The sequence below is a fragment of the Nesoenas mayeri genome (genome assembly GCF_963082525.1).
Source record: "Nesoenas mayeri genome assembly, chromosome: 10".
NCBI classification, from domain to species: Eukaryota; Metazoa; Chordata; class Aves; order Columbiformes; family Columbidae; genus Nesoenas; species Nesoenas mayeri.
This window is the reverse complement of record NC_137560.1, coordinates 16,123,400-16,135,400: the sequence shown is the minus strand read 5'-3', so window position 1 is coordinate 16,135,400 and position 12,001 is coordinate 16,123,400. Positions and strand designations below refer to the sequence as shown.

At 38.0% G+C, this 12,001-nt stretch overlaps 1 protein-coding gene across 1 annotated transcript in view; it reads right to left on the bottom strand.

The window, feature by feature from the left end:
* Positions 1-12,001, bottom strand: part of SUCLG2 (succinate-CoA ligase GDP-forming subunit beta) — a gene marked incomplete at both ends in the record, with an annotated part of 124,022 nt that overhangs the window by 44,030 nt on the left and 67,991 nt on the right. The window contains 2 exons of the mRNA XM_080350620.1: positions 7,872-8,014; positions 9,459-9,620. Coding sequence (XP_080206746.1) covers positions 7,872-8,014; positions 9,459-9,620 — 305 coding nt within the window. The remainder of the gene's footprint in view (positions 1-7,871; positions 8,015-9,458; positions 9,621-12,001) is intronic.

Here is a 12,001-nt window from a genome sequence, read left to right as displayed (position 1 = left end):
GCCAAGTCATTATTGCCCACGTAAAACTACTAATCACAGGTTTAGGTTTAGGGCTGTTCTCTGAAAGAGGAAAAAGAAACCTCAGGTCCATTCATTGGCCCCAAAGCAGCATCAGCTCCTCCTGAAACACCCAGATAAATTTTTGTTTAGCTAGTTCTTAAAAACCTGCAGCACTGAATAGCCTGTAAGTTCCTAAAATAAGTTGCTGTAGAACTCATCCACCTTTCCCACAGTACAATTTTCAGAACAGCTAACCTAAATTTCTTTGCTGCACTTAAACCTTTCTACTTCTTGCCTTACTGAGGCAGACACTGACCTGCAGCACTGGGCACATTACCCAGGTTAACTGAAGGTTTCCTTCACCTTTTTGTGTCTGGTTCCTCTTTCCACCCTTGAGTCTTCTGTTTCTTTTAAATAAGAGAAAAGGATGATCTCTCCCTATGTGTTCAAACATCCCTAAGGTAAAAGCGTCTCTCTACATGCTATTAGGAGAGAATATTAAGATGACATATTAAAATCCAGCTTCCAAAAACTATGTGGTGCACTTCAATGACTGATCAGACATCATCTTACACAAATGTCAAAATAACAACACAAAACTAACAGGTTTATCAGTTTTTTACTTTCTTTTCAAAAAATCTAATATTTTTAATATCTTATAAAAACAATGCTGGGTACAAATACGCCAGTAGGATAGGGCTCTGCAATAAGCAGTAAAGAAACAGTGACAACTTTTATCATTTCCATAGCACTTACTTTCTTTAACAGACTATCTAATTTTTCATCAGTGTTGAGAGCAGTCATCTATGGTAGGTCAGTAACCCAGAGTTCACACAGAGAAGGGCAAAAACAAAGTAGTCAAAGCTTGAACTTTCATAAGCATCCACTAAACTGAAGTGCCACCATTTTCAGATACCCAGCTGGAGCTATAAAGGGATATGCCAAGGTGTGAACACTGGGCTTGCGGTTCGCAATAGTGGAATAGTATACTGCAAGACACAAATATTTTTCACTACAATTAACTCTTCAGTTACAGCTTTTGGAGTACTCAAACCAGCATATGATGGTTCACTCTCTTGTCTGAATCAGAAAAATACACAAGGCATAAAGACTTTTCATGCTGTGTAAAGAAGAGCTGGGTAATGAACTGTGTAAAGGGTCCATGATGCTTGAACGAGAAAGCAAAAAGCTTTCTAATGACTATGTAGGAATAGGATTCCTCTGCATTATCTGAAATTACATGCAGTCTGACAATTCAAACAAATCCAGTGCTAACACTCTATTATATGACCATAGCTGAATGCTACTTACATTTCATTTTTTTCAACACTATACACACACAGACATCAGTTGCATATGTGATAGAGAAGGTTATCCGATCCTACTGATTTATGGTTTCGCATTATTGTAACACTGAGAAATCCACCACTGACAGTCAGTTAAATGCAGCAAACGTGGCAAACTACTCACAACCAGCCTATGCTCTAACTAGAATAAGGCTCACTATCACAGCAAACGTCACCAGCTTTATTTTTAAAACCTCTGTGCACTATTTTTTATTTATCACTTTTAAAGCTTAATAGTCCACTTCCCACTCTCCAAAGCACCCTCCTCTCGCTCTACACAAAATTTCCAGGACTAACAGCAATAATGACCACTCCCATCAATGGGCAAAGCCCTAGAAGAAAATCAGATGCGTTGGTTCTTTGCTTCTGGATGTTGACTTCGATGTTCAAGCCACAACTCTTCCTCTTAGTCAAGACAGACTCGATACTCTTGACTGACTGGCATGACTAATACTGCAACAGACATTCTGCAGATCACATTAAACAGCTGTGCAAACTGCCTGCACTCACGACTTGGCTGCCGACATTATTTTTATTTGATGTGATTATAATGTGTCACTATCCGATCCTGGATCAGGAACGCCATGTGACAACATTCCCCTCTTCTTCTTCCACTCTTTTTTTCTCCCAAGCTGTTGGAAATGATGCCTCAGAGGCCAGGCTGCAGGGAATAATTGGTTGGGAGCAGAATAGGCACCTGGCAACTCCTCAGAAGTTTATCTGCCAAAATCCCTTTGTGGCTCAGGCTTGTAACCCAACAGTCACACACTAGGCACGGACTCACTGAATAACACACATTTTTGCACAACTTCCAGTGCAAAACCCTCAGCTACATAGACAAGCCTAGTTAGAAACCACACTAAAGAGCCTTTTCCCCTAAAACCGGGATGCAGGTCCTTGTTTAAAGTTCCAGAGTGAGAGCAAACTGTCCAGTGACACAGAGATATAGTTACTACACTCCAAACTGCCTGAACGTTTGCAGATTTTCTGAATTGTTTTAACTGAACTAGCTCACCCAGTTCTGAATTAATTCACCCAAAATAAAGACCAAACAAAATATACAAGGCAATCTTATTTTTCTTCCTGAAATCTGAGAAAAGAATGTCCCACATCTTTCCTCTTAGTATAATGTTATCCCTTCTGTTGCCACATAACAGACTGCAACGTTAAGAAAACTAATACTAAAAATCCCTCAAGCCAAAAGGATAAACTGGTGATAAAAATTTCTTATACAATAAGGATGGATAAACTGTGTTACTTTCACATCAAGCACAGCTGGAAAATAAGTGAATTCCAAATGATAATTTAATGTTACCCTCTTTCAGAACTCTGTTCGCACTCTCAGATGCCTGGAAAATAAAAGCCCCAAGACCTCTGTTTCACATGCAACTTAATGGCAAGACACGTCAATGTCACTACTTTCCCAGTCACTGAGGTGGATGGAGAAAAGCATCCGACATAAGCAAACAGACAAAGCAAGGTGACAGGAACAAGAATGCCTATTCCATACAACTAAAACAACAATCTGAATTTGGACTAAAGAATACCTAAAGGGAAAAAAAAAAAAAGTGTGCATTTGATATTAATTACTCCCTGGTTATGAGTTAACAGATGTCAGTATGGAATATTTTTTCCAGAGAGACATTTGTCAATCTGTCGATAGTATTTTGCTTAAACGACAAGCAAATACCAAATCAACTGATGTTAAAAAGTAAGTCTTTTGGTTGTATCATCAATGACAGGCTTCAAAAAATGGTTGTCAAGCTTTAGGGGGGAAAAAAGAACAAAAACAACAAACAATTTTTGCCTTTAACTGCCCATATTTCAGAGATACTTTCCAATAGGAGTCAACCATTAAGTTCAGGACTAGACTCAGTCAATGGTAAAACAAACCTGCTTAAGATTAGTTTGCTTTACTGGTATTTCTGTATTTTAGCTCCTGTTAGGGAGACAGAACAAGGGAGAGTGATAGCGTGTAGCCAAAAGCCTGAGGAAAGACTATGTTGTTGTACATCTGGGTTACATCTCAAGTAGACATACCACTTATGTCAGCACTAATGGGTAACTCTCCCATACCAGTAACCTATACAACATTATTTTTATTCTGTCAAGATGGCATGGGAGAAAAAGGTACAGGATGTGACTTACATCAGGTTGCAGGTAAGGTGCTTCTGGCCTTTATCTTATTGTATTCACTAAATACATCTCAACAAGAGTGCACTCTTATAGTCACCAGAGTCTTCAAAAACACGATTCAGCCAGCCCAACATCTGAAACTTGATATTGACTGTCTCTGCAATGTGTATAAAAAAGCTGAAAGACCTGCAGGAATTCAGGAGTGTCAGATATGTAGGATGACTCCAGGCCAAAGAAGAGGCCTGAGATGGTAACCAAGCTTCAGTGTTGTGGACAGCAGATTTATTTACAAGACTATTTTTTCCAGCTCTAGCCTTTCCAAAACCTTGTTGAATCATACAAACAGTCATCATACAGTAAACATAACGGTCCAATACTTCAGCATGAAGAAAAATGAGCACTTGTTGAGCTTGGTAAGGAGGTGAGAGTACTCAAGGATGAGGACTTCAGTGAGAGTGGCTGAAACAGCACTACATACATGCAGAGGAGAGCCAGGCGTACTCAGAACCTCCAAAATACCAAAGATATCATCACTTCCACTTGACTGGGAGACAAAGTGGAGCAATTGAGCTCCCACACCCAGAACTGAGGCATATTCCCCTTTCCTGTTACTACCTGAAAAAAGGGCAGATCGTTTATTTCCTGCCAAAGCAGATGCATGGCACAAACTCACAGAAACAAGACAGACAGGAGGGAGGGGAAAAAAAATAGTCTGGAATTTAGATTGTGAAAAGAAAGGAATTTAGAACCATTGCAATGAGCCATCTGACCTAGGACATGGCAGACTGCAAACAAGACCAGCTGAGTATAAAAGGGTCACTGACTCCAGAGACAGCATTTCCATCCAAAAGCCAGTGCAACCTTTTGCAACAAAAAAAGCCCACTTTTTCCTTTTTCTTTTTAAATTGTAGACACTGACAACAGCCAGATTAGACCAGCAGCAAACCAGCCAAGATCTTCGTTCTTCTCAAAAACAATATCCCCAGCTTCAGTAAATCAAATCATGGCATACCTGTATTTTTTTGCTTTAATACAAAACAGACATTTTAAAGACAACTAAAGAGAAGGAAAGAGATCTATTGCAAAGTGCTGTTGAACATTTCCTTCTGGAAGATTTCTTCTCTTGCAATGTCCTTAACACTGCCAGTGTCATATTTCAGCGCAACTAAAAGACAGTGCTGCTCCATATTACAGCCCTGCAGACATTTCTTTTGTTTGTTTAGTTATTCCTCAGAGGTTCCATGTTGTTTGGAGACATTTACAACAACTAATAGCCCCTCAAGTTCCCAAGAACAAATTTTTATCTTCTCAAACAAGGTGGGTACCAGGACAAAGTTTACAGGGAAACGACTGACCAGATACAAACTGTGAATGCTACAATAGCCACAATGACTCTTGGGGTTGAAAGCCTATTAGTTAAGAGAAGAGAGGATTAACTCGATTATCTTATAGTATATTAGTAAACTAATGGACATGGTATATGAGGAGAGGAAATAACAGACATTTACTATCTTTTCTGAACAGACTGAAATAAGACATGAGATATTTATTTTTTTAATAGCTAGTAAACTTATATTACTGTTCAACTGCAGAGCAGTAAAAAACCCAAGGGCTTTGATGTTAGGCTGGTGTAACTGCCAGAGCTGCTACAGTCTCCTATTATGTACTGGGATATCAGCACATCTTCCCTAATCTTAATTTAATCTCATACATATTCTTCATCAGTTACCATTAAGAAGAGTATTTCACCTGATGTCACGTGGAACTGAAACAGTATTGCTAATGGGCACAGTGACATAAAATAAAGGCAAAATCAGTCAAACTGAAAAGGCTGACAAGAAACAGTTCAGAAGTGATTCACTGAAACCTGGCAAGCCTCTCAGGGGTAAGAGATGTGGTATGACTGGCCATGTGCAGGGCTAGGCTGAAAAGAACTAATGTCAATAACTTAAAAATGGGCAACAGCGTTAAATCTCGATAAAACCGACAATGTTTGTGGCCAACGATGCTGTCACTTATGTATGTGCATCCAAATCTGTGATAGACCAGTTCCCTGGAGAGGGAAATTTCAGAAGCACCCTCTTTCCCCTGTACCATACCAAATAGCAAGAGTCTAGTGGGACTCTAAGCAGTCATCCTCCCTCTTTTTCCCGGAGTGCAATAAAGAGAACAAAAGGGAAATGCAATGGAGCTGTTCTGTGATTCTTTCTATGAATGGAGAAAAGATCAGAAAGAGCATTCAAAAGGAAGAGAAGAGGCAACAAATGAATCGGGAATGAGTTGTGTTGCATTTAGGCTAAAGCACTCTACACCTTTGGGCAGTCAAAGCCAGGAACACAAGCATAAATGACTGATTCAGTTCCTTTCCACACTACCTTCTACTTTGCCTCATTGTCTCAATTAGCATAGCTTTACTAGCCCTGCTGTAAGCAACTAGTTTTAAGCAGTAATATATAAGCGGAATATAGAACAGGATACATTTACAAGTCAAATGTTAAGCATGCAGGTATTATATAGCTGAGAGCTACTGAAATGCCTTTTTATTTTAAAATTGTTTAAACTCAGTAAGTTTCATCACCAAAATTAATGCCTGCTGTTTGTGCTGTTGCAGACAGAAGAACCTATTTAGCATAGCAATAATCATCAGCTAAGTTGTGTATTTAAGACTTTACTGCACCTGCTTCTCCAGCACTAATACAAGTTCCAGAACTAAATTACATCTCAGCCAAACCGTGATCATCATATGAAGCACGTACTGCAGAACAACTCAAACACGCACAAACAAATCTTCATGTAATGTCCTGAGAATAGCTAAAACTCACACAAATTAAGACAAGCATAACAATGGCTACTAGCATCAGGCAACAAAGGAAACTATCAGGTTTTCTACCATGAATCCAAAGTCCCATCCTGCCTCCCTTCTGCCCCAGGCAAGATATCTTGCTTCTCTACTCCTCCAGGTCTGTGTTCCTTTAGGCACATTAATAACTTGAAGCTTATAAGACCACCAAGTAGAAAAAGACAACCAGCTCTTTTCCTATGAGTGTTAGGAAGAATATACACCTCTACTAAAAAAAAAGTCATCATGACCTAGGTCTGTGGGAGTGCAAAAAGTTCCAGGAAGAATGTTTTAAATATTTCAGATGACCCTCTCTGGTTCAGTTGAGCTGTCTAGGTACTATGTGCCTTAAAAACATGCAAGAAGAGTTAAAACTGCAAGGAGCTTACAACATGAAGTCGACTTGTGCTTATTTTGTACTGTAAATTTTCTTCCTGATTTTGCCTTGAAATTTCACTGCAAACAATATCCTCCTCTATCTGAACAGTCACAACATTTTGTCACTTACTGCTGCCCAGGATATACCATTACAGTTGTGCAATTTTCACAGGAAGGTGATATTTAGAGGAGCTAATACCACAGACATAACACAAGAAAAAACAATGGAAGGATGGAAGCGCAGAGAAAAGAGACAAAGGACATAAAGCTGAATGTTGAAATTAGGACTTCAGCAGAGATGCTTAGGTGTAGGAGATGCAAAAGATAATCAAAGCCCTTGACAAATTTTCATTAGTAAAAAAAAATAAATCTATAGTAGTTTAAGTTCTGGCTACACACAAAAGCCTAACTCGGAGCTGGCAGGGATGGGCAGCTGGCACTGCTCCAATGCCTACGCCTGATCAATATTCTCTCAGTAGATATTCTACTTCTGTCTGCAAAGGGGACCAATGACCTCAGCATGCTCACATGCATCTCTAGAAATAACTTGTACTCAATACACACAGACTAATGTCTTCTCCTGTTGCTCAAAAGAAAAGAGCAACTGCACCTCCATCTGCAAAAGGAAATGTCAGAACATACCAGGCTATGATTCCAGCCTCTGAATGTTAATTAAACACAGACTACTATCCTGCAGTGCAGGATCAGATATTTTAGAAAATTCAAGCTTGAAAGAGTACAAATCAGCCTTCAGTATTAGCTATTCGCTTAACTTACATTTTCCTTCTCACTCTACTGTGGCAGTACACTTTTAGGAATAATATTTTATATCTAAAGCTCCCCACAAATTCTGCTTTAGGAGCCAGATGTTCAAAGTTCAGCACTGCAATGCCCAGAATTACAACATTTGCATGTCTGTGCTGAACCGCCTGGAGAAAGCACCCACTCGAGTCTGATCAAACCTCAGTGAGGGTCAGGAAGTGAAAAGTTGGTCCAGTGGTTCACAGTGAAACCATTCTCCTCTTAGGTTTCCCCTTTAGTAATTCACCCGCGATGTTCACATCATGATCTGTATTTTTCAGGATACTATTCATAATCCTGCAATAGAGCTGCATTATTGCCCAGGGAAGTTTCCAGTGCAAAACCAACCCTGTTTGTTTGTTTGTTTTTACCTTTGGATCAGCAGTCAGAAGTTTGAATGCTTGATATACTTGTACTTCTTTCACACCTCCACCGAGATCCAAGAAGTTGGCTGGCTTTCCACCATTCAGGGATATTATATCACAGGTTGCCATTGCAAGTCCAGCTCCATTGACTGTAATTGTAAACATCAAGTGCTTTTATTTCACATAAAAGTATATAAGATTTGTGAAAAGGCTTCAAAACATATCAGCACAACCACATAATAGTACCCAAAATGTTACATAAATACTTATTTCTAAATAGGTCAGTACCTATTCAAGTATACCTAATGCAACAAATAATTTAAAATCTTGTGCATAGACACCAAGGTTTCTTTATGACTGTATCAACTTTAGGACCTTCCCCTTAAGCGTGTATGAGCACTGGAATGGTAATTGTGGAAATGCAAAAACTTCTGGTTTAAAAAATAACCCAGACAACACCACAAATTGCTGGCAACAGTGATCACATCACAAGATGTGAAGGACAGATTGCCTCTCCAAGCTCCCCTGCCATCATTCTGAAAGCAGACGACTAAATTTTGGGGACAGATATCAGATGCTCCTGCAACTATCTTTTATTTTGTGTTTGCACCAGCCTAGAAACATTCCCTTGGGCACAAACATCCTCTAAGCCAGGAAAAGTAGATGAGAATTATTTGCCCCAGTTAAGTTGCTCCTGCTGGATAAAGTGAGGCTTCTATGGCAACTGTAATTCAACAGTAATATCTAACACTAAAAAAAAATAACAGTAGTGTTGCAAATTATTGTTTGCTATTTTTTAATTTTAAATAGGGATTAAAATCTCACTGTCACTTATAAAATAAACTGCAACACATTATCAGTATCTTCTGGATTCATGGCTAAAGTACACAAGCAAGCAATGTAAACTCTGGACAGTTTCTAAAAGCAGTCAAGTAACCAAGCTGAGATAAAAATGACTAATTCAATTAGATTCACAACAAGAAGTTGTACTGGCTAAAAGAATTTCTACAAAATGAAAATTATGTAGAGCATAGCAGACTTTTTTACTTATCTCTTCTAAACAACAGAGTAAATTCTGTTCTACAGAAAGTTCAGGAAAATAAGAAACTGGTATTTTCCTTTTAACGACCAAGCAGCATCTTTAGCAGCTTTTGTTACAGGGAAATGGAGTTCAATATTCGTTAGTAAATGGGAATGTCCTGGTTTTACACACATACTTTTGCAGTGCCTTGTAAGTAACACAGTGTCATTTTTGAAAATTAATTGTCAAATTTCAATGACTTGTTTTGTTCCACTTACTGGAAAGACCAATTGCACCAGCCTAAAAAAATCAGAACACAGGAACTCCCCAGGCTCCCCCCTTAGCCTGTCTTCTCTCTGACACCACGTGCCCTCCCTGTCTGCTCTGGCCTTCACCACAGTTTCAACACAATTTTAGTGTCATTCTTGCAAGAACTTGTGGAAGGACAAACCTCAGCAAAATAGACTGAAATACTATCAAGGGTGGATTGAATGTCAGAACGTAAGCAAAGTCTACACACTGAACAAGTATGAATTTGTCTTCAAATGTCTTTTGAATTTATTTGTTCTTACCAAAGCAAGCAATATTTCCATCCAGTCCTATATATTTTAAGTCATATTTGGCAGCTTCGTTCTCTATAGGCTCATTTTCAGACTTGTCATCCATGGCAAATATTTCTTTTTGCCTAAATTCTGCATTGTCATCAAAGTTTATCTTGGCATCAAAACAAACAACTGAAGAAAAAAATCAAACAACAACAAGAGGTAGACATTTAGAGATGACAATTAGTCAGAGCTTCTGAAATATTACAACTACTACAGCAGGGAGGGGAAGGAGTTTGCTTAGGACTGATGCTACTTCCAACAAATGATCAGCTGAAGTTCCAGAGTTGAGTCCAGTAGAGAAGGACGAGTTTTCCTGAAATCCCATATTGAGAAAAGGTTCAGCAAGCATCTCCACGTGACACAGTCACTCACCTTTGTCATGGGATCATCTTCTGTGTTTGCTTCAAACAAAGTTCCCATTAGTTATGAAGGCAGTTTTTATTATTTGGAGAGGGGGTCTGCAGTAATTTCATGACACCCTACTTTCAATATTTTGAAAGTATGACTGATATAACAGGTTTTCAATCCAAAGCAACATTAGGTAACGTGCACTCATTTATAGGTGACCAATACAAAATGCTCTCCTTAGACATATTTTTAATTTGTAATGTTATTAGCTATACAGACATTTCACTACAGATCTAAATTAAAACACCTCTAAGCCAATGTAAGTTAAAAATGATCAAAAGATGACTTTTAAATAAAGAAAATTTGTAAAGTAAATAGAAAACTTCAACATCCAATATGGCTGTAAAAACAAACTAAGAAGTAGCTAAACCTGACTATACTAAATAATAGATACAAAAGACCAGCTAGTAGACATCATATTCACATAAAACAAACAGTAACAGAAATGCATGTAGGGTGAAATGGTTATCTGCCTATTTACTGATTAATTATTTCTATGGGTTTGCATAGGCAAACATCTCATTAGATTAAAATGTTATAAGTAAATGTAAGACTATATACTTATATTTCACTATTTAAGTAATTTGACTTGCACTATATCCAGATTATAATTATTGAGTGACCTATAACTGATTTCTCAACTCAAACCCATAATATTTAAGTGCCTTTAAATGCTGCATCCAGAAAAATCTCTATTTTGTCTTTCTGCCATGTTTTGATTCATATTGCCATGGAAACATACACATCATGGTACATGTGCATGTACTCATGAGCACTGTACATGTCTCTACAACTAGAGGTAAATTACACTTAAACAGACAATTTTTAATATTTCATGTAGATACCCATTAATTAAATAAGTAATCACACAATACTTTTGGTGAACAAATACCTCTCTCCCCCCCCCAATACAGTTGCTTAACTTAGAAGGAAATATCTAAGCAAACAAAACATTTACACAAATAGGAAAGTTTCAGCTGCATGTCTTGATTAGCATTGGGTTTTCTTGTTTTGGTTCTCTGATGTTGCTGGGGTTTATGTGCTTTTTTAAACACATTTGATTTGTAATGAAGACCAGATTAAATTACAACAGGATCAAATTTCATTTCAGAAAACTATTCATGAGCGTTTGTGTGTGATAAGTCTCACTTGGAAGAGTCGAGATCTTACCTGATCAACCATCATGTAGGAATCTGCCAAGAGGAGAAATGCCTGAAGTTCATAATGTGCCTCTACCATATCAGAGCTGCTTTAAATTTTTTTAACAGTGAACTAAGACCTGTAACATTTTTCTTCAAATTTTCAGTTCCTTTAACTGCTAAAACAACTCAAAGCTAAAGCAAAGCCACAGTCTCAGAGCTCTGTTTACCGTAGACATGAACATCCTCAATGTCACATGAACAGAATCTCATTTCTACAGAACATTCATCTTTAACAAAGGCTATACTGTACAAAGGAGCAGGAAAAACACCTATTAATATTTATCAAACCATTTTCACCATCAAAAGCACATTGTTACATGCATGAGAGACTATACAAATGAATTTTTCTTCTAAACAAATATCAAAGAAAGCTCCAACACTTATATGCATGGAGTACTCCTGTTGTTTCTGCTAGCAGTATTGGACTTTTGTCATCTGCCAGTTCACCAGCTTACACTGAGAGCAAACAAAACAAAAGAACCCAAAGAAATCGGCAGGTACAGGCTTCTGACCTGATAGTGTTAACAAAGAATATGCTACAAAATTAAACAAAAAGAAATACACATGACAACATATTTTCTAATGGATTTTCACACAAGTGAAAAACACAAAACACAGCAAGAAATAAATCCATCTTAACTGTTACAGGAATAATGGTCTTCATGCAGAGACTTTTATCATTAGAAATAACTGCATTAAGATACTCAAATGTCTCCCATTTGTTCTACCTTTATTCTTCTTTAAGACACCACAGATGGAGAAACTGCTAGCAAAAAAGAAATAAGCACAGGAGGACTTGTGTGCATGCCTGCTAGTAAGATGGCTTTCACAGCTTGAAACCCACTCTGGTTTTGCTCCTCAGCTTCCTGGATGCAATATACATGGGGAAAATCCTCAGAG